This window comes from Daphnia magna, linkage group LG10 (assembly GCF_020631705.1).
Source record: "Daphnia magna isolate NIES linkage group LG10, ASM2063170v1.1, whole genome shotgun sequence".
NCBI classification, from domain to species: domain Eukaryota; kingdom Metazoa; phylum Arthropoda; class Branchiopoda; order Diplostraca; family Daphniidae; genus Daphnia; species Daphnia magna.
The window spans coordinates 1,874,751-1,893,974 of NC_059191.1; the positions used below are offsets into that span (position 1 = coordinate 1,874,751).

Below are 19,224 nucleotides of genomic sequence, written 5' to 3' on the forward strand. Positions count from 1 at the left end.
TTTGGACATGGAATGTTTTCTCGATATACGCAGATATTGAGGTGTGCGTTTCCTTATTCCTGACCAAACATGTGAAATGTATTTACCTGACTATTTTTCATTAAATATAGCACAATGAACAGCTATCATTGGTATAGTCGAAAAAGATAAACAAAAATTTAATTAATTACGAAACACCTGAAGAAATAGACAGGTGAAGATTGAGCTTTTGTGTTGTGCAGTCATGTCCGTTAATTTCTGAACACGACCATGTCTGACCGTGAGTTTACAATTTCAGAGAGACATAAGAGTACATTTCGCCCAAAATTCCAAGTGAAAAACAAATCGCATTTAAACAAATCGTAATCAGTAGTTCAGATGCGAAGTCTTTTGACGTGACTAGACAGAACGGCAGACTTTCCAAAGTATTGGGCGTAGTTTCGAAAATGTCAAAAAACATAAAATTTCTCATTTTTGAGCGCAGAAAATTCTTTCGCCGTCATCGAAACAGTTGTAAAAAAAAGTTTTGTTTGTTTGAGTCTACGCCTGGGAAAACTATGGATGTAGATTGGGTGTTCCAGCTGTGTGCAATTGCGGTAGACCAAAAAGTCCCCTGTCATTTACGACTTCCATGTAATTAGTCGCCATTTTCGGAATACTTTATTTTAATGGCTTTAATACCATTACAGATATGAGTCTTGTTATTGTACTTGTACAATAACAATTGTCTTACATTGTAGTCTATATCGTAACGCCGGATATGATGACATAAGCTGTATCATTCTATGCACAAATTGAATGCTTTAAACTTACTAGTCACTGTTGGAGTGGGTACAACTCTCACCAGGTAATTTATCGGGAAAATAAGAAAACAGTGAAAGAAACAGAGCTCACTTTCTATTGATTCAGCCGCATTTGCCAGTCATACCTACATTGGAAATAGGAAGAGAGGAAATGCATTATGTCATATCCCTCGTAACACATGTAACGGACGTGTCACGCAACGCAATTCAATCAAATCCGTTCCGCAGGCGAGTGACGACGTTGAAAATGGGCCATTGGATATCATGGACGTAAAAGTTACATCACAAAAGCGTTACACTCTAATGGAGAATAATTAATACATCCTGTTCACGAGAGTGAATTAGACAATATGACTGTACATTCATGATTGATATGACTGTAGACAGGAAACAGTAGAGGCATACTGTACATCAGCGTTAATAATGATGATGGATCGACCCCTCTATATTTACTTATCATGTTTATAGGTGTGTGAAACATCCTTCAGTCAAACGGCACGCCTTTACTATGCTAACCAAATCACACCTGTTGTAGGTAACGTCCCTTCAGGCGGTCCAGCGCGATAGCAGCGAATCGGCTTGCAGTTTTATTGTTTTTATTATGAAACATTTTTTAACAAGTTAACAATCCAATAAAATCCATCAATAATGTGGAACCCGATGTTGTAATCGTTCGTCTTCTGACTTCCTCCACACTGTCGATTTTCCTTTTCCTTTATTACGGTGAACATAAGTCTCATTTGCACGTAACAACTACACAACGGCACTGCCATTTTGTTTTTCGTTGTTGCTAAATAAAGAACGTGGTCAGTTTGCGAAATTGGACACTTCCGTCGAAAATAAACGTACATGAGACCATCTGGCGAAACTATAAAAACGGACACAGTTCAACATTTCTTGATATGTTTTATTCTCGGTCTTTTTCTCGTTTAAAAACAAGCAATGTTTTAAACGTGATTAGCATGTTTGCATTTGTATTCTTTCGTGATGAAATGGCTCTGTGATTCATGTTCGGCAACAAAGTTGGACAACGACGTAGATGCAATCCATTAAATGTCGTCCCGATAAACGTATTCAAAATGGCGTTTGATATCACCTATTTTTTACAGGTGACATGTAACAAATTCTTAGCACCCATTTTCAGCAAAATTTTGTAACTTTTGGTCAATTCATAATGGGACGTGCTGATGCTATAATTGCTCAACAGTGGCTGGCGTGAGGTAGGAAACGGACGACATCGGAATTTGGGGTGGTGAGACAGTCACTCGACCAAAAAAAGAAAACATTCCGGCCTATGGTAACTGTACAGAAAGACACAAAGATTTGTGAGGCGTGACACCATACACCATTTTCCTGGACAGCCGGAAAAAATAAAAAATTCTGTTGAAAAGCAGCTGATGGGCATCAGCGTTTGTGTTGTGATGGATCGTACAAGGCCTTGTGGTTGCTTCGGCCAGCTGGTGGATGGTTTGTTTCGTTTATTCGAAGAACTGTTGGCTAAGAAATAAACAATCGTGAATTGCAGGTAGGCGCCATCTTATTTCTTGGAGAGTAACCAGACAGATAAAGTAACAACAACAACAAACATTGAGCACAAAGCCGTTGTCTGGGTACGACGTACCTATTGGACATGGCCCCCGACAGTCCTATACCAACAAAAAGTCTTGTGAATAAACTCTTCATGCAGAGAAATATCTGGAAAGAATGAAGACACACAAGTTCGTTTACAATCGCAACTGTTGCACTCTTGAACTTTTACCCTGGCCAGCACTTGTACCGAGACGTGCAGTTGCAATCACAGCCTTGATTGCGCGTCCACATCTTCCATCGCCCCAATTAGAAGGTAACTACCATAAAAATTAATTACATCTCAGAGTCTCCAAATTCTGCCGCTGGCTCTGGTGATGTTTACGATGCACTTTACTTTACGAGAATGCTCCTGTCGTTATCAAATCAAAAGCCCAGGAATTCACGAACTCCATTGGCCCAAAATACATAGAAAAGATACCGAGTCGTATCCCAATATTCGTATATCCCAATAAGTCGTATACCCGAGAAAGCAGGTACAGCATAATGACATGGCACACTGTATTAGACACTTGTGGGTACACACAAAAAAAATTAAAAATAAATCAATAAAAAAAAATGATCCGATCCCGCAGAAAATTTCATGAAACAGGACCCCCATCGATAAACGTTGGTCGATTATCAGAATTGATGATGCCGAACAATCCAGAAGAATGCAATATAGGAAAAAGTTTGAAACCAATATTTCGTAAATATAGGAATTAAGATATAGTTTTGGTTTCACGCGCCTTCAAATCAAGAAAAAAATAAAGACGAGATTGTGCCTCGGCAGAAAAGAACATTGAGTAGAAAGATATGAGATTGCGTTTTTCTTTTTTTAACTGGTATAAAACTACATTCCGGTGTCGTATTTCAAACCGCAAGGATGACGGAATTCTTGATTTCGTTCATGAATCCATTTATTGGATACTGAAACAAAAATCGAATGGTGCAATTAGATTTACGATAAAACATTAAACTCAGAAAAGGATTTCATACCCCATTTGGATCCAGTAAGGACGGGACAGGCAGCATGGCGGGTCAGCTCGTTACCTTCACCATTTGGATGCAAATTGTACCAGAAGGCGGCACTTCCTTTTTGTGGCCATAGGGCCAGGTTGAGTTTGGGGAAGACGGTCGCGCCACCAGCCTCGACGTCACTCATCTACGAGCATAAAAGTAAGAAAGTTAAACATCTGAACGGACTCGTGAAGTTCAGCGGGAACACCATCACCAGTCAAAATTATGAATGTTTCACGATTCACAACGAAACCATTTAGAAGGTGAAAAAAAAAAAAACCGTAAAAGCATTCAACATCGACTGTCTCGTGCAAATGAAACATTTATCCAGAAAATTCGACTGGTGACCAGCTGTTATTTGGAGAGGGCGTGCGTTTTTTCGCTACGAGTGCAAGTGTTAAAACTCACGTAGAATAGCCAAGTGGCAACACGATTGCCCCATCCCAAATCTTTGAAGGCGTTGACTTCTTCTTTCTGTTGACGCCGATGGAATGCACGCACGGGGGGACAACCACAAGCAAAGAAAACAAAATAAGAAAATTAATAGATATTGGCACTTACATACATCAGCCATGTTGCGATGCGATTGCCAGTGCCAAGTCCTTGAAAGGCTTTAACCTCCGAAGGCTTCAGCCCACGCAAATCGCCAAAGAAATAAAAGTTAAAGAAAACGCAGAAAAAGTATGAAAATTGACTGCATAAAAGATCAAATATCTCAAGACGGTTAAGTAAAAACAAATTCAATCTTATACCCTGGCGTAATCAAAATGTGGCTCGTAATGTCCACCAATGCCGTAGTTGACTACTTGGAGATCCTCGGCTGTGGCCATATCTAGTCCAGTAATAGCGCCAACACGGCGGGTCACCTGCAAGAAAATTCAGTAAAATATCTTAGTAGGATAACATAAAAGTTTTTTTTTTTGCATCTTGAGTTTACCTTTAAGACATGATCGTGTTCTTCGCTCTTCAACCAGGCTGATTTAGAAATGCGATAGTTGGCTGGTTCGAGGTTACCAGTCACACTGTTCTGTACGGTGGCTCGTTTAAACTATTACAGAAAACAGAATAATTGTACTTTGCGTCAGGTTCTTTCTATGAATAGCTCGTAGTACCCTAGGTTGGGCCATCTTCTTAACAGTCTCCATCTCATCGTCGGATATGACATTGTGATAAATAACAATCAGCGGTTTATGGTACGCTTCTTCCATCTTAACGGGTTGAATGTACAAAAATGGCACGTTATTGGTTACAAGGCGGCATCGCAGACGGCCTTCGATTTTGGGATCCATCAGTTTCTCACCTCTGCAATGGAACCATTCGTTTTTTTTAAAGAGGAAATATAAAACCTAATGAAAATCTTACCTGCAAAGCTTTTCGTAGTTTTCGCGTTCGGGCAAGTGATCACTTGGCTTGGTCAGCTTCAAATTGGCAGTGTTGAACGGTTCATCCATGATCATGTTTTCGACGCTAAAGACAAAGTCGGCATAAAGAAACTTAGTATAGAAGAAACAATAATGATTCTAGCGAATGGACATACTCTCCAGTCTCTCCGCGACGCTGAATTACTCCCTGTTGGCGAAGGAGGTCTTCGTAGTACTTTTTGTTTCCAAGAGCACGCTGGTGGAAGGGAACAATTTTAAGCAGCTCGTGGGTCAACTGCAGAGCCTCCTTGACATTGCCTGCATTTTAAACAGTCAGTACTGTGCGGAAAATGGATTAAAACTCGATATACCTTGTTTGAAGGTTGAAAAAGCCAAGTATTCGAGAATATCTTGGCGAGAAACTGTTTTGTTTGACTCATCTTCGAATTTGTTCAATGCTTCTCCCATCCAAAGAACAGTGTGGTAGTGATCACCGTTGTTGTATGATTGACGTCCAAGTTCCCAGCAATCGCCAGCTATACAATTTATGATGCTTAGTGTAATTAACTGCAAGAATTCGCCAGAGCAATTTGTATTACCGGTAAGCTGACGAGAATACTTTTTGCCAAGGAGCTTTCCTTCTGCTAAAGCGTGAGTATCCAATTTATAAGTATCTTGCAGCCGCATGAGAGCTACAGCAGCTCCATTCAAGTCCTCATCAGACGGGAAACGTAACACACCACGGTGCTGGGTGATATTGTGAACAAAGGCTGTGCAAAGACAGTAGCAATTAAAAATGGGAAAAACAAAAAATAAAAGTAATGTAGAAACACACCAGGGCCAACATTCTGGGTCATGACTCCTTCTACCTGCTTCCAGTCGGCAGTAAGGCGTTTGACAAGCAAATAAGCATTGATGGGATTGGCCAAGTATTTGGTGACATCTGCACTAGCTTCTTGATATATGCTTTCATATTCTTCCAAATATCTTGTACAAAAGAAACAATGCATTATATTAAATGTGTCACTACGTTGGAGCCTGTTGCATTCTTACTTTCTCAGTTGCTTCAGCCTTGTCTCTTCAGCTTGAATGTAATTGTCAAGGTGCCTTACAAGCTCCAGCTCAGTTGAGATGAGGCCCTCCATGTCCACCAAGGCGGTGAAAACTTCACCGTAGATGACATTTGGTTGCATTAGGAGGAAGAGTACTGGCATAAAGGTAATGATATGCATGTTGATGCCTATTAAAATTCATAGGAAAACAATCATTAATATTCAGTAAAATGAAGAAAACAAAAATAAGTACAATGTTATACTTTCTGTGGGAAATTGTAGGGGAGGGGAGTGTTTGGCAAATATGTAATACTATGACGAGATTTTTTGAATTCATCAAAGTCTTGCTCTACGCCTCGTGAGGCTCGTGAGCAAAATTTTGCAGGGATAGGTCAACTAAGGGCAGTGAAACTAACAGCGAAAAAACTGTTGGAAGACTGAACACATAATGGCACGTACGCACATACGAAACATCTCTTTGACAGCAGGGGCGGAGTTTTGTATCACCGTCCTTGAGAATCCGTCTGCTAGGTAGCTTGAGGCTACACACATTCGCAATTTACCACATATGCTCATCCATTGCAAATTTAAGCAATTCACTGAATGACGTGGCCGGCATCAGATGAGAGTCAAAACTCGATAAAAGTTGAAAATCAAAGAAGCTTAACGAAGTCATTAAACAGATTACAAATTTCCAAAGTTCACGTACGGCTTACATCTTCAATCCTACATGTCATTGTTTCGATAAGATGTCGATTCAAATGCCATATCAAGTACAATTCTGTATCAACTCTCTGTTATCATTTAAAATGTTCTCTACTGCAAGAGAACAAAAATCGTGCAGATGTCTAGTCGATGCCAAGACATCTTGAAAACAATGAAGCATTTCATCGTGATCGCCATCGTCACCCATGCATGTTTTGCCGATCCAACAATCTACGATGTTGGCGTTGGAATCGCTGACATCACTGGACCTGCAGCTGAAATAAATACGGTACGTTTCAATCTAACACTTTCTATGTCCAAACGTCATCAAATTTCATCTTGTGTTCAGAATGTGAGTGAAAGGTAGTCGCAGTAATCGTCGTCAGCTGTTTGTTTGTGGTGAAAGTGTGTCATCCATCGTATTTTGTTTTCGATTTCTATCCCTGGAGTGATGTCCAGTGAAAATTTCCCTTGCATTATGTTCCAGACAAAGAAAGACGTTTGTAGGAAGCCATACGGTCCTACCAATGTGAAACATAATGTAGAAAATGCGGTTTTCCAACTGTAAAAGGCTCACAATAGTTTCCTCATTCAACATTTGGAATTTCGTTTCTCCTTTATTATCAATCATCCGTATCGTTTCAATCTGAATTTTTGGTTTTTTTTGTTCCACCATGCCAGATGGGATACGCGAGTCCCTCCCCGCTGACTTCCGGAATCCACACACGTCTGTACTCGAGAGCGTTCGTGATCGACGATGGCAACAACCGCGTCGTCTTTGTTAGCGCCGATGTTTGTATGATCGACCAAGCCGTCAAAACCGAGGTGAGTTTTTTATACGAATACATCTTTTCCGTGTGGTGTACGTGCGTCAATGAAACTTTGCTGGCGGGTCATTTTCTTTTTTTTTCTGGGGAAACAAATGGAGAAAACTAGCGCTCCTCTACTTTCACTCGTCTTCACAAAAAAGAAGCATCTCTACCCCAATCGTATTTATTATAGATGCTCCTATAATATATGCTGCTTTCACCAACATGGGGCTCTCAGACGGGCTGACCTAAATATCCCAAGTTTTCTTCCTGGACGATTAGCTTTAACCTCTTATTATTTAAAAAACTAAATCGTTCTAAATTTTTCGAAAAAAAACAATATGCCTACGATTGGCTGTTCTCTACTTGAAGTAAAGATTCGAGCTGTCCAATTTTTCTGATAACCTCAGCTAGACATAAATTGTTGACTTACGTTAACTGATAAGATGGGAGTCGTCTGGATGAACGTACGTCCTCGATTGGAATAACAAAAAAACAACTGAACTAGTAGGAATCGCACTTGCGTAAGTAAACAAACAGAAAATAAAAACAGCAGTTGGATCGTCCAGGAAGGCCAAGTTTAGCCGACTGTGGTCGGTAGGCAACTAGAAGTCTTGCAGAGTTGCACGTGGGACGTGCGGATGTATATATGTATAATCACGGACAGTGCGTTTGTGTCTAGTCCCGCCCTCTTTCTACCCTAACGGGGCTCTCTCTCTCTTCGCGCACCAATTACCCACATAACGAACATACATCTTCTTCCTAGCTTTTGGTGAAGCCTTTCATTTTTCTTTCTTTTTTTTTTTTAATCGTGGCTTTATTCTCCATTGCGTATCACTGTACTATGTATTTAGTATAAGGTGAAATTCTCTTCAAATCGCCTGGACAGTGGGTAACCGCAAGCATGAATAAGAAGCCAGAACGAAAATACACCAGTTTTGGTCCCCTCAAACACATAAAAATTGTAAATAGATTTAAGGGCGCGTTCCAGATGCGTCTGTAACTTCTTCAACTTCAAGTAGCGGAGGGGGGAAGAAAGGGACTTTTGCCTACGTGACTCCCGCAGCCCAAATTTGTTTTCCTTCTAGAATAAGGAAGAAGAGAGCCTACGTGAGTGTGTACTCTGTCCGTTCACCGAGCTATCCAGAGAGAAAGCGGCCTTTTACCTTGCGACCGAATTTAGACGATCGTTCTTTCACAATCAGTAAGACATGACATGTGTTTTCTTTGAAGGTGGGAATCCACTTTCCAAACGAAATGTACGAAAAAAGTCACTGCGTTTTCCATTTTATTTTTTTTTTTTTGTAAGAAATCTCTTATCTTTTTTTAACTAAAATTTCCAAGACTGTGTTTATGACCCGTTTCTTTGTAACACGAGACTTGTTTACTTTATGCGAGTCCCCCTCTCGTCCGTCTCGTTTCCCCTCCACGAGAGGTTGGGTTGCCTACTGCTTTCTTCATTAATTCATCCAATGGCTGTACGGAAGCGAACAAAATGGGAGTGGGGGCGATATAGAGACGATGTTACTGTATGGTCCAACAAATAACCTCTGTCATCACTTGTTTGTCCTTTCTGCCCAATTTTTTATTTGAACATCTACTTGACGAATTCGGGCTCCTACTTTCTCCCTGCTAAGATATTTATTTTTTGAATAATGAATTAGAAAACCTGTATTTTTTTTTTGTTATTCGTGTCACAGTTTTCAATCCCTTTAGATATAGGAAATTCGGTCAACAACAACCGGCTCGGAATTAGAATCTGGGGTTCCCGCCGCGGAAAGGGAGAGAACATTTTTAATCATTCTCGCAGACGTGAACCCTTCTTTTTTAAATACAAAACCCGAGAATGTCCATTTTGTCTGCTGGGGTATATCTCTACATCTTGTGTGGAGGCGAACTTGAGAGAAGGTCATCGCCTTTGAAAATGCACAGGCGGGCTGTGTAACTTACATATGTGCGTCTGTGTAAGTCACGTATCCTTGGGCTATTCATTGATGACCTAAACCTACCAGCAACAACAAAAAACAACCCGCTGGCTAGTAATCCCGTTGTTTTTTTGTTTTTTTGTTATTTGAAAAATTCTCATTGCCGAATTACGTTTAACAGTTATAGACATAAAATTGGCAACGCCTGATGATTTTAAAACTTTTTCGCGAATCTAAATTCACCAGGTCATTAATCGTTTATCTTTTTTTAATGTAGGTCGTGAAGCGACTAGAAGCCAAGTACAATGGCACGTATTCGGCCAAGAATGTTGTCCTCAGTGGCACGCACACGCATTCAGGACCGGGTGGCTATCTCCAATATGTACTTTTAATCATTACCAGTAAAGGATGGGTCCAACAATCTTTCGATGCACTGGTGGACGGTATCGTTCTGGTAAAAAAAAAAAAAAATGTAACGGGATCACCATCTGTGCAATAAACTCATCTTTTCCCGTTGTAATGTTTCAAGAGCATCGATCTCGCCCACAACGATGCAAAACCAGCCAATATTTTTTATGCAAAAGACACTCTAATCGATGCAAACATCAACCGCAGCCCTTCGTCATATCTCAATAATCCAGCACCTGAAAGAGCCAAGTGAGTGTGACACGTTCAGATTTAAATTAGCAGAATTACAAGTGAAACGTTTACAGGTATACTTACAACACGGACAAGGATATGGTCCAGCTCAAATTCGTTTCGATCGACGGTCAACCAATTGGAGTAATCAACTGGTATGCTGTCCATCTCACCAGTATGAATAAAACCAATCAATACATTTCATCAGACAACAAGGGCTATGCTGGATTGCTGTTCGAAGAGGCTGTCAATGGAGCTGAAAACATGCCGGGCAAAGTCCGTTTTCCAATATTTTATTCGACTTTAACAATTCGAAATTCACGTACTGTTAATAGGGTCCGTTTGTGGCAGCGTTCGCCAGTTCGAATCTTGGAGATGTGTCCCCAAACACGATGGGAGCCAGGTGCATTGATACTGGACTTCCATGTGATTTCGTAAGCTCAACATGCAATAACCGATCGCAGCTATGCATCGCCTTCGGACCCGGAAAAGATATGGTCGACAGCACCCGAATTATTGGAGAAAAACAGTTCCAGAAAGCTTGGGTACTAACTGAACAAAGTCTTTCGAAAACCATTTTCATTCATTTCCCATTTGGTTTTTTAATTAATGCCAGAGTATGTATGAAAAAGATAATTCGGAGCTGGAACCGCTCGAAGGCCCCGTTCAGTTTGCACATCAATACGTTGATATGCCCAATTATTCCGTTCAGATCCAAGATGCTGTTAACGGGCCAACCACTGTAAGAAATTTCTTTTCTAGAAAAAAATGAACAATCGTGAGAAATTAAACGTTGTTTTTCAAATCAGGTGAAATTATGCACCCCAGCCTTAGGCTATGCCTTTGCAGCTGGGTGCGTTGATGGTGCTGGTGGTTTCGACTTTACACAAGGCACGACTTCCGGTAACGATTTTTGGGACCTCGTCGCTACGGCGTTGGTTGAGCCGAGTGAAGAGGTTCAAAAATGCCACGCTCCCAAACCTGTTTTAATTTCCACCGGAGAGGTTAGTTCATGCATTTATCCCCATTTATCCTGTTTAAGAAAAAGAAATTTGCAAAAATAAGTACATCAGCTGATCCGTTTTCCTTAACCGGTTTGGGCTGGTTCTCCTAGTACCGGTCACGCGTGTTCGAGTCGCACACACACACCCGAATTCTTTTGTCACGTAAGCCACTGACCTTAAAGATAACTCCATGTTTGTGGGAAATTTTTGATCCTTGTTCCGATCTAATTGCGTTCGTAACACTCTTTCAAAACCACTTTAAGCTTTATGACTAGCTCCGTGTTCGGGGGGGGGACAACAGGTATTCAACTAGCTGTCTCTTTACTACGCCATGGCGGGTGTAGTAAACAAATGTAACGGAGCATTTTGAAGGCAGTGCGATCCCGTATTTTATTTTCATATTTTAAAATGTGGTTTGCTCATTATTTTAGCGTGTACTATATTAATCCGTCTAGTTTGGATTGATTGAAAGTGTTATGGCAAACTTCTGAGTCTTCTAGTTTTGGTAACTGTAATTATTGTGTTAAGATTGCAATCACTGATTTAGAGGGTTGGTTTTCCTGTTAAACGAAATTGTTGGTTTTTCATTACGAAAATGCATGTGCTGGGCAGTTAAGCTGGCCGTACGCTTGGCATCCAAACATTGCGGAAACGCAGTTGTTGCGAATTGGACAACTGATGATTGCTGCCGTTCCGGGTGAATTCACTACTATGGCAGGAAGACGTCTCCGTGAAGCTCTCAATTCTGAAGCCATTAACAACGGTGGGCCGTCTAATATAAAAACAGTCATTGCTGGACTTTCAAATGTGTACACGCATTACGTCACCACTTTTGAAGAATATCAGGTACAATCGTCTAGTTAACACTTCAATGAACGTTTATTCTGAATAACGACGCTAATGTAGATGCAACGGTACGAAGCCGGATCGGTCCTTTACGGTCCACATACTTTGTCCGCTCACCTGGATCAATATAAGAAATTGACGCGAAGCATTTTCAAGGTTTGAAATTGCCTGTCGTTTATTTTTAATGTCGGGTTATTTGAATGGTCATCATTTTCGTAGGACGAAGACTTGGAAAGTGGGCCAGCACCGCCGTTTTTGCTGGACTCCCAGATCTCCCTCGTCCCTGGCGTCGTTTTTGACAGGCCGGCGTTTGGGCACGAATTCGGTGACTGCATCGTTCAACCGTATCCGTTCGTTCGGCCCAATGAAACTGTGACCGCGACATTCGTGAGAATTTATTGTTTGAAAATTGTAATTTTCTTTCGACTGTCGACTTGATGATTGCTTAACGTAAGGTGGCCGGACATCCACGCAATAATCTGATGACTGAAAAGACGTTTATGGAGGTGGAGGCTAAACAGGAAGACGAATCCTGGAAAGTCATCCGAACCGACGCTCATTTCGACACTTTGTAATCGCACGTTTTTAACGGTTACGTGGGAACACTGAGGATGTTTACTAAATTGCTTCATTTCTTTGCAGCTTCTTTTGGGAAAGAACGTCAGGTGTTGGACAGAGCGAAGTTCATCTTCGCTGGATTGTGCCAGGCGACACTCCAGAAGGCGAATATCGTATTTCGCATTTTGGTCATTATAAAAACATAGACGGTAGCATTGATCCTTACAGCGGCACCACCCAATCTTTTATGGTATATTCAGCCAAGTGTTCTAACAAACTGTCCTGTCATTCATCCGCAAAATTGAATTTTGTTTTTCCCGACAGGTTGGAGCTGTGTAACTACATTTCCCCCGCAACTTAAATTTTTTATTATTAACCAACGGATACCTTCTGCTTTGTCGTGTACCGTATGGCAATATACATAATCATCCCGTTAAATTTTAAAAAAATACCTTGCCTAACAGATTTCAGGAGGTAAAAAAAAAACAAGATTTGAATTAAAACAAGTCAATGGAGACAGTTATCTCAATTTACGGACACTCACACATCTTAACAATCAGGTTAAAACTGCCTCTGTCCCTTTGGCCTCATTTATTTCTTTACACCTGTAGGCTATATACGTTGTGTTTTTAAGATTTTTTGTATTGTCGTAGACATTTTTCAGGGTGAAAATGTGGGGACTACGGTGGAGAGATTCATGGGCGTTTTTTGCTTCCCCGTTAAGCAGAAAACTTCAATCCGATCAGAACTAAAATTGGAAGAACCCCCAAAGGGAATGTGCCAAATTGAACGAGCAAATAACGGTCATCGAAAGGTGAAAGTTTGCTCGTCCTCATTTTTCCTTTTGAAGAACAATTTTTTTTATACTACGGGGTTTTTCTCATGGTACAAAACTAAGGTTAATACCCTTTAGCATCGTAAATCATTTGGCAGGAAGTTTTTCTTTTATTTAGTACACCTGAAATGACTCTAATTTTTTGGGAAATTCCTACAACGTTTGCCTTCCATTGGTTGCATTGTTCACTTATAATTTCAATTCGTGCACATTAATCTTTAGTAAATGGTTCTATTTCATTTGGAAATTAGGTAAACTGGTTCACCCTGAGGAGCATTCAGATATCCTAATAAAGATAGACTCTAAAGTGGGAATATCGTGAAAGTTGCGTTACTAGTGAATGGGAGATACATTTAATATCTCAGGGCACTGTATTTGAGGGTAGGTAAGGTAGCCTTAGATATACTCATTCTGTTAATCGCAATTATTATTATTTTTGAAACAGAGAAACTGCTAAAGAAAACGAGAAGAGAAAAGCGAAGGTAATTACTATTAGGTAATTTCCATTTCTTTAGTGGCGGAACGCGTGAAACGTTAGTCGCATTCACGCCGTGAGAATTAGTTTTGATCACGATCTTAAAAGAACATTCTTGCTTCGGGTGATTCAAAATGAGAACGAAAAGAAATTTGTTTCCGTGTTATATCCCGGTGATTCTGAGTACATTTGGACGTTAATCCTCTTAGGGTGAACGACCAACTGGACTTTCACGTGGGACGGACGCGGATGAATGCGTCCAACAGTTAAGGTAGCGTGCAAAAGTCCCGCCTTTTCCTCCTTTTACCCATAAAACAAAGACGTGTCATCTCTGTTTTTTATTTTGCGCGTGGGATAATTTCACTTCTTTCGTAACCGCCAACGAGTATTTTCTATTCGATTGTAAGCCATACATTACAACCCCATATGGTGAAACGTCTGGTCAATGGATGAACGCTTCTCTGTTCTGCCGTATCCAACAGGATATATTTATAGTTTCGAAAGTGATTTCAATTTTCCGAGCTTTCGATTTCTCGCTGTTTGTGTGCATTTCGGAAACGAACAAACAGTGCCCTTGAAGTTGTGCGTGATCAATCTTGCGGACATGTCGGCAGAAAGGATTTTTTAAACTTTATTCAAGTAATCCTTAGCTGTCATTACAAAGCAAATGTTATCTACACAACACGAGAATGGCCTTGTGAAAAAAGTATGCAATCCCGTGGCCAAAAACCACGGTAATTCCCGTCACCATTTTTACATATTTCAACATGCAAATTATAGTTTTATCACGCGATATTTTGGTCGTCTCATTAGTGCAAATCCAACCAATCACCGGTCACTTTTTAGCTTTTGGAAAACTTAATAAGCTACTCCTGTAACATTAACACGTGTAATCTATTTTTCACGAAATTCTTGCTATCTTTCTGCTACGTATGACGTAGTGAATGTACTGTGAGGCTGATGGATGTCAAAACGAAGACGAAAGGCTTCCAAAAACCCTGATTTTAAACGAGGTGCGACGTCTAGTAACTATTTTCTGAACCTAACTGACGTAGCATTTGACTAAACTTGGGCCTAGAAAAGAAAAAGAGGGCCCCCTGTTAATTTTATATTCAAGGGTTTGTGTTGTTCCATTTGTATTCTCCCTTCACGTTACGATTCGGGATTGAATGCTTCCCACTTAAACCGGTTCTTCACGATTCAAAGGTGTCCCATATACTTGTAGAATGAATTTGGATCACGTATTCCTACATCTTATTTCCTATGCAAATCACATGTTCTCTAGAAAGTTCATCCCCATCGCTGTATCATTGCCCATCGATCAAGCAAATTACTTTTGATTTGCGCGTATTTACTTTCGATCCCCCGAGCATTTTCGTGACCGTGAAATGCAATCGTGAGGAGACGCCCTGCGGTGAGGCACTTCTGCTTCTGATCCCTTGTTCGTTGCTCACGCAGTTCAATCTTAATCTTACTTTTATTTTATTCTAGCTGAATCAAGAAAGCTATGGAATTAACTGCGAATGAGTTTAACTGTAACCCCACAGAGTTGCGTGTGGAGTTACGATATCCGTTTGCTTGTAAATTGAAACCCATCCAACCAATGAAGGTGAAATCATTTTTGAATGAAGTAAAATTAAAAGACAGTTAACATTTATCCAACGCATAGCCAATGACAACAAAGGTACATTAACAATAACACCGTGATCGTTCATAAGGTAAGCGTAACATTGCAGAACATCAATATCTCGAGACAATATAAAGGTAAATGGCTTAAGTAAACCACTACATTTCGGCATCAAATCGCAAACCACACGGGCGGCGAAATTCTTGATTTAGTTCGTGAATCCATTTGTTTGACACTGCCAGCAAAGAATAAAATATTAGCCATTGTTTTCGATACAAAAAATGTGTCTAGAAATTGCCTACCCCATTTGGATCCGGTAAGCACGGGGCACGCAGCGTGACGCGTATTCACGTTACCTTCACCGTTAAGATGTAGGTTATACCAAAAGGCAGCGCTTCCTTTCTGTGGCCAAAGAGCCACGTTCAAAGTTGGGAAAACAGTTGCACCACCTGCTTCGACGTTACTCATCTATTTCGTGTGAAAAACCCAAACAAAGTTGAAGAATGATTAGCTAATTGTTACCACCGATTCAACCCTCATTCTCTAATGATGCCATTAGAGGTACAAACAAAATTTCAAATAGAAAATCGGTTCATTTAAACTCGAGAACGGTGATGTGATCTAAACATAAGTGCTTTTTAAAGTGCTATGTTTAAAACTCACGTAGAATAGCCAAGTGGCAATTCGATTGCGCCATCCAGTGTCTTTGTTGAAGCCGATGGTTTCTTGTTTCTGTTGTTAAACGAGATAGGGAAATTTCCGATTTTACCGGGGGAATAAAATAAGAATGCAAATGATGAAATTAAAGTGTCCAACTACAAATAGTAAATTCGTACCCTTGCGTAGTCGAAGTGAGGCTCGTAATGTCCACCAATGCCGTAATTGCAAACTTGTAAATCCTCAGCAGTGGCCATATCAAGTCCAGTAATCAGACCAACTCGGCGGCTTATCTGCATAAATGAAGACAAATAGTACCAACTCATTAAGGTAAAAAAAAAAATTAGTTTGCTAATTGATTCAACCTTTAACACGTAATCGTGTTCGCTGTCTTTCAAAAACGCAGCTTTGGAGATGCGGTACTTGACCGTTTCAACTTTGCCCGTCACGCTATTCCTCACGGTGGTGCGTTTAAACTGTTGCGCCGATAAATAATAATGATTAATTACTATACCATATACAGATAATTAGATGCAATCTTCTTACTCTAGGTTTGGCTAGCTGCTTAACAGTTTCAATCTCTTCGTCGGTAATGACGTCGTGATAAATAACAATCAGTGGTTTAAGGTAAGCCTCTTCCATTTTGACGGGTTGAATGAAGAAGAATGGCACGTTATTGGTTACGTAACGACAATGCAGCTGTCCCTCAATTTCGGGATCCATTAATTTTTCTCCCCTGTTTCGACCAAATCATTTAATCGTGAACGAGTTCCGATAAATTGAAGAGTAAATGTAACCTGCAAAGCTTCTCGTAGTTGTTCCACTCGTCAATTGGAAGCCCATGGGTTCCTTTTGGTTTCGTCAATTTCAAATTGGCTGTATCGAATGGCTCGCTCATTTCCATACTTACACTGCACGTCACAAAACGCGACCCGTATTTAAACAGTTAAACACAATCAATCAAAAATTGTGCTTACTCTGTTGCTTCTCCACTAGGCGAAATGATTCCTTGTTCACGAAGGAGCTCTTCGTAATGTTTCTTGTTTTCAAGTGCACGCTGGTGGAACGGAATCGTCTTTAGCAGTTCGTTAGTCAACTGCAGGGCTTCCTTCACGTTACCTGTCGTTTCAGAGAAACTCAGTTCCCAGCCCCAGAAACACGTATAGCAACGTCACCTTGGACATAAGTAGAGAAAGCCAAATATTCCAGTATTTCTTCGCGAGAAACTGTCTTGTTTGTTTCTTGTTCGAATTTGTTTAAAGCTTCTCCCATCCACAGAACGGTGTGGTAATGATCCCCATTATTATATGATTGGCGTCCAAGTTCCCAGCAATCCCCAGCTAAACAAAAAGGCTTTTTAAAAAATTTAATCGTACCGTTGCCATAAAATGCACATCAATTACCGGTAAGCTGGCGTGAATATTTTGTTCCTAATAGCTTTCCATCAGCTAAAGCGTGAGTGTCTAATTTGTACGTATCTTGCAGCCTTATCAGAGCCACGGCTGCTCCTTTCAGGTCTTCATCGGACGGGAAACGTACCAGGCTCTGATGGTGAGTAATATTTTTGACAAAATCTATCGGAATGGTGCGGCAATTAAGTGAAGAATAACATAGAGATAATTAGGTATTCAAATACGCGTACCTGATCCAGCATTTTGAGTTACAACTTTTTCGACTTTCTTCCAATCAGAAGTTAGACGCTTAACTAGTAAATAAGCATTAACAGGATTAGCCAAATACTTTGACACGTCTGCACTGGCTTCATGATACAAGCTTTCGTATTCTTCCAGAAAACTAATGTAAAACGATAATGTTAAGACGTTATAGTCACTTTCTTATTGCATCATTACCCTCTCAATCGCTTCAATCTGGTCTCTTCTTCCTGGATGTAGTTATCTAGCTGTTTGACGAGCTCAAACTCCGTTGAAACTAGGCTCTCCATGTCTGCCAGAGCGCTAAACATCTCACCAGAAACTGATTTGAATTGCACGACCAGGAACGTACACATAACGCACGTTGGTAATAAATAGGTGTGAATGCGCATTGTAATGCCTGTTAAAAACAATCAATTTTATGTTAAACTTATGGACACGTACGTTTGCAAAACTAAAAACTCTAGCATTTGATTAATCTTGACGAATTGAATGAATGTTTCCCGATTCCGACTTAAAGCTAAGGGCGATATCTTTGCTCATAGCGATTTTTCGATGATTCAAGGGCTTCATAACAAACAATAAATACGTTAATAAGACCCCCCAGGGCTCAAATTATTGCTATGCATCAACCTCAATGGGAAGGTCGCTTGAAAGACGAAAGAAAGACGCACAATATCACGACAGACTTTTTACAGTCTTTCGGTTTGCTAACCCCATCCTTTTGCCCATGTAACTGACGAATTTTCAGACTGCAAAATCACCTGGTTTCTCTCTCTTCGTATAGTTCTCAGAACCGGTCACGTTCATGATAATCTAACCTTTATTCCCATCTAAATGTATCATCTTGGTTATTGTGGCTGCTATTTGAAACTTTGATTTCACTCGTGTTGTGATGCTGAGAGAAAGAACTTTATTTTGTGAGTCAAGTTTTAATCAAGAAGTGGGCGTAATTCTTGTCACCCATGTAGACAACAGGGGCTCTATCTTGAAAACGGACCGGCAGGTAAAAAGCCTGAGGGAACACACTATAAGCAAAGCAGCAGTTGTTTTTCTGCAGTAACAAAAAATGTCGTCTGTTTCAGCTGATTTTGCACTGTTTAACTCGGTGGGTGGTGTAAAGCTTTTGGCAAAGTGTACCAGATTCTACAATCGCGACGGATTCTCGGATCAAACAAGTTCTCACTACAAAGTGTGATACTTTCTTAAATTTGTGATTCTTTTTGAAAAAGAATGTGACTCTTTTTGCAAGTGTACAAGATTTTTTCGGGCTTTACACCCTCCTGTTTAACTTGTTCAAGTAAGTCCTGCCAATGTCTAGAGTGATACTAACACAGTAAGAGTTTTATTGCCAAGATCGACATTAAGAAGTCTTGATGAGTAAATAGTTTACATTATTTAAACAATGGTATATTGGATCAGACAAATATTAACTTACGTCTAGTGGTAAAACCTTGATACAGCGGAGTCAATTCCGGACGCAATTGAAGAAGAAAACAACAATCCAATTGACACTTGACTGATGTTTATCTTACTGTAGTCGATGGCTAACTAAAATCTTGCCCGTCCGCACGCGTGATGATCGGATGAATGCCCGAGAAACGTAGCGTGCAAGTCCTTCCCTCGATTTAAATCCCCTCCCCCCTCTGACAGGTGATCTTCTTCAAGGAAAGGTGCGTTCACGGAACATAAACGAAACCAACGAAATGGA

The 19,224-nt window shown here is 40.4% G+C and overlaps 3 protein-coding genes across 5 annotated transcripts; 1 reads left to right on the plus strand and 2 right to left on the minus strand.

Moving 5' to 3' along the window:
- Nucleotides 1–2,856: 2,856 nt before the first annotated feature.
- LOC116931533 (prolyl 4-hydroxylase subunit alpha-1) lies at nucleotides 2,857–7,913 on the minus strand. 3 transcript variants are annotated; one of them, XM_032939129.2, is made up of 13 exons: nucleotides 7,729–7,913; nucleotides 5,783–5,969; nucleotides 5,565–5,716; nucleotides 5,329–5,499; nucleotides 5,101–5,265; nucleotides 4,906–5,047; nucleotides 4,731–4,835; nucleotides 4,481–4,670; nucleotides 4,306–4,416; nucleotides 4,121–4,234; nucleotides 3,930–3,995; nucleotides 3,348–3,513; nucleotides 2,857–3,278 (listed from the first exon to the last, which is right to left on the minus strand). In XM_032939129.2, the coding sequence occupies exons 2-13, from the start codon at nucleotides 5,959–5,961 to the stop codon at nucleotides 3,202–3,204; spliced, it is 1,638 nt and encodes a 545-aa protein (XP_032795020.2). In that variant the 5' UTR covers nucleotides 5,962–5,969; nucleotides 7,729–7,913; the 3' UTR covers nucleotides 2,857–3,201. The 3 variants fall into 3 exon arrangements, with proteins under 3 accessions (XP_032795020.2, XP_032795017.2, XP_032795019.2); XM_032939126.2 differs by lacking the exon at nucleotides 3,930–3,995 and adding an exon at nucleotides 3,777–3,842 and having other exon boundaries at nucleotides 7,729–7,912; XM_032939128.2 differs by lacking the exons at nucleotides 3,930–3,995; nucleotides 7,729–7,913 and adding exons at nucleotides 3,777–3,842; nucleotides 6,045–6,229.
- On the plus strand, nucleotides 6,401–12,705 carry LOC116931526 (neutral ceramidase). The gene is made up of 14 exons (XM_032939113.2): nucleotides 6,401–6,775; nucleotides 7,168–7,311; nucleotides 9,498–9,674; nucleotides 9,750–9,877; nucleotides 9,934–10,135; nucleotides 10,195–10,404; nucleotides 10,476–10,601; nucleotides 10,669–10,863; nucleotides 11,476–11,709; nucleotides 11,770–11,865; nucleotides 11,929–12,096; nucleotides 12,165–12,280; nucleotides 12,352–12,517; nucleotides 12,592–12,705. The coding sequence occupies exons 1-14, from the start codon at nucleotides 6,626–6,628 to the stop codon at nucleotides 12,604–12,606; spliced, it is 2,127 nt and encodes a 708-aa protein (XP_032795004.2). The 5' UTR covers nucleotides 6,401–6,625; the 3' UTR covers nucleotides 12,607–12,705.
- A 2,508-nt stretch (nucleotides 12,706–15,213) lies between these two features.
- LOC116931530 (prolyl 4-hydroxylase subunit alpha-1) lies at nucleotides 15,214–19,109 on the minus strand. Its single transcript, XM_032939119.2, has 13 exons — nucleotides 18,952–19,109; nucleotides 17,712–17,913; nucleotides 17,504–17,655; nucleotides 17,265–17,435; nucleotides 17,037–17,201; nucleotides 16,839–16,980; nucleotides 16,659–16,772; nucleotides 16,408–16,597; nucleotides 16,227–16,337; nucleotides 16,041–16,154; nucleotides 15,868–15,936; nucleotides 15,507–15,672; nucleotides 15,214–15,439 (listed from the first exon to the last, which is right to left on the minus strand). The coding sequence occupies exons 2-13, from the start codon at nucleotides 17,903–17,905 to the stop codon at nucleotides 15,363–15,365; spliced, it is 1,665 nt and encodes a 554-aa protein (XP_032795010.2). The 5' UTR covers nucleotides 17,906–17,913; nucleotides 18,952–19,109; the 3' UTR covers nucleotides 15,214–15,362.
- Nucleotides 19,110–19,224: the final 115 nt, after the last annotated feature.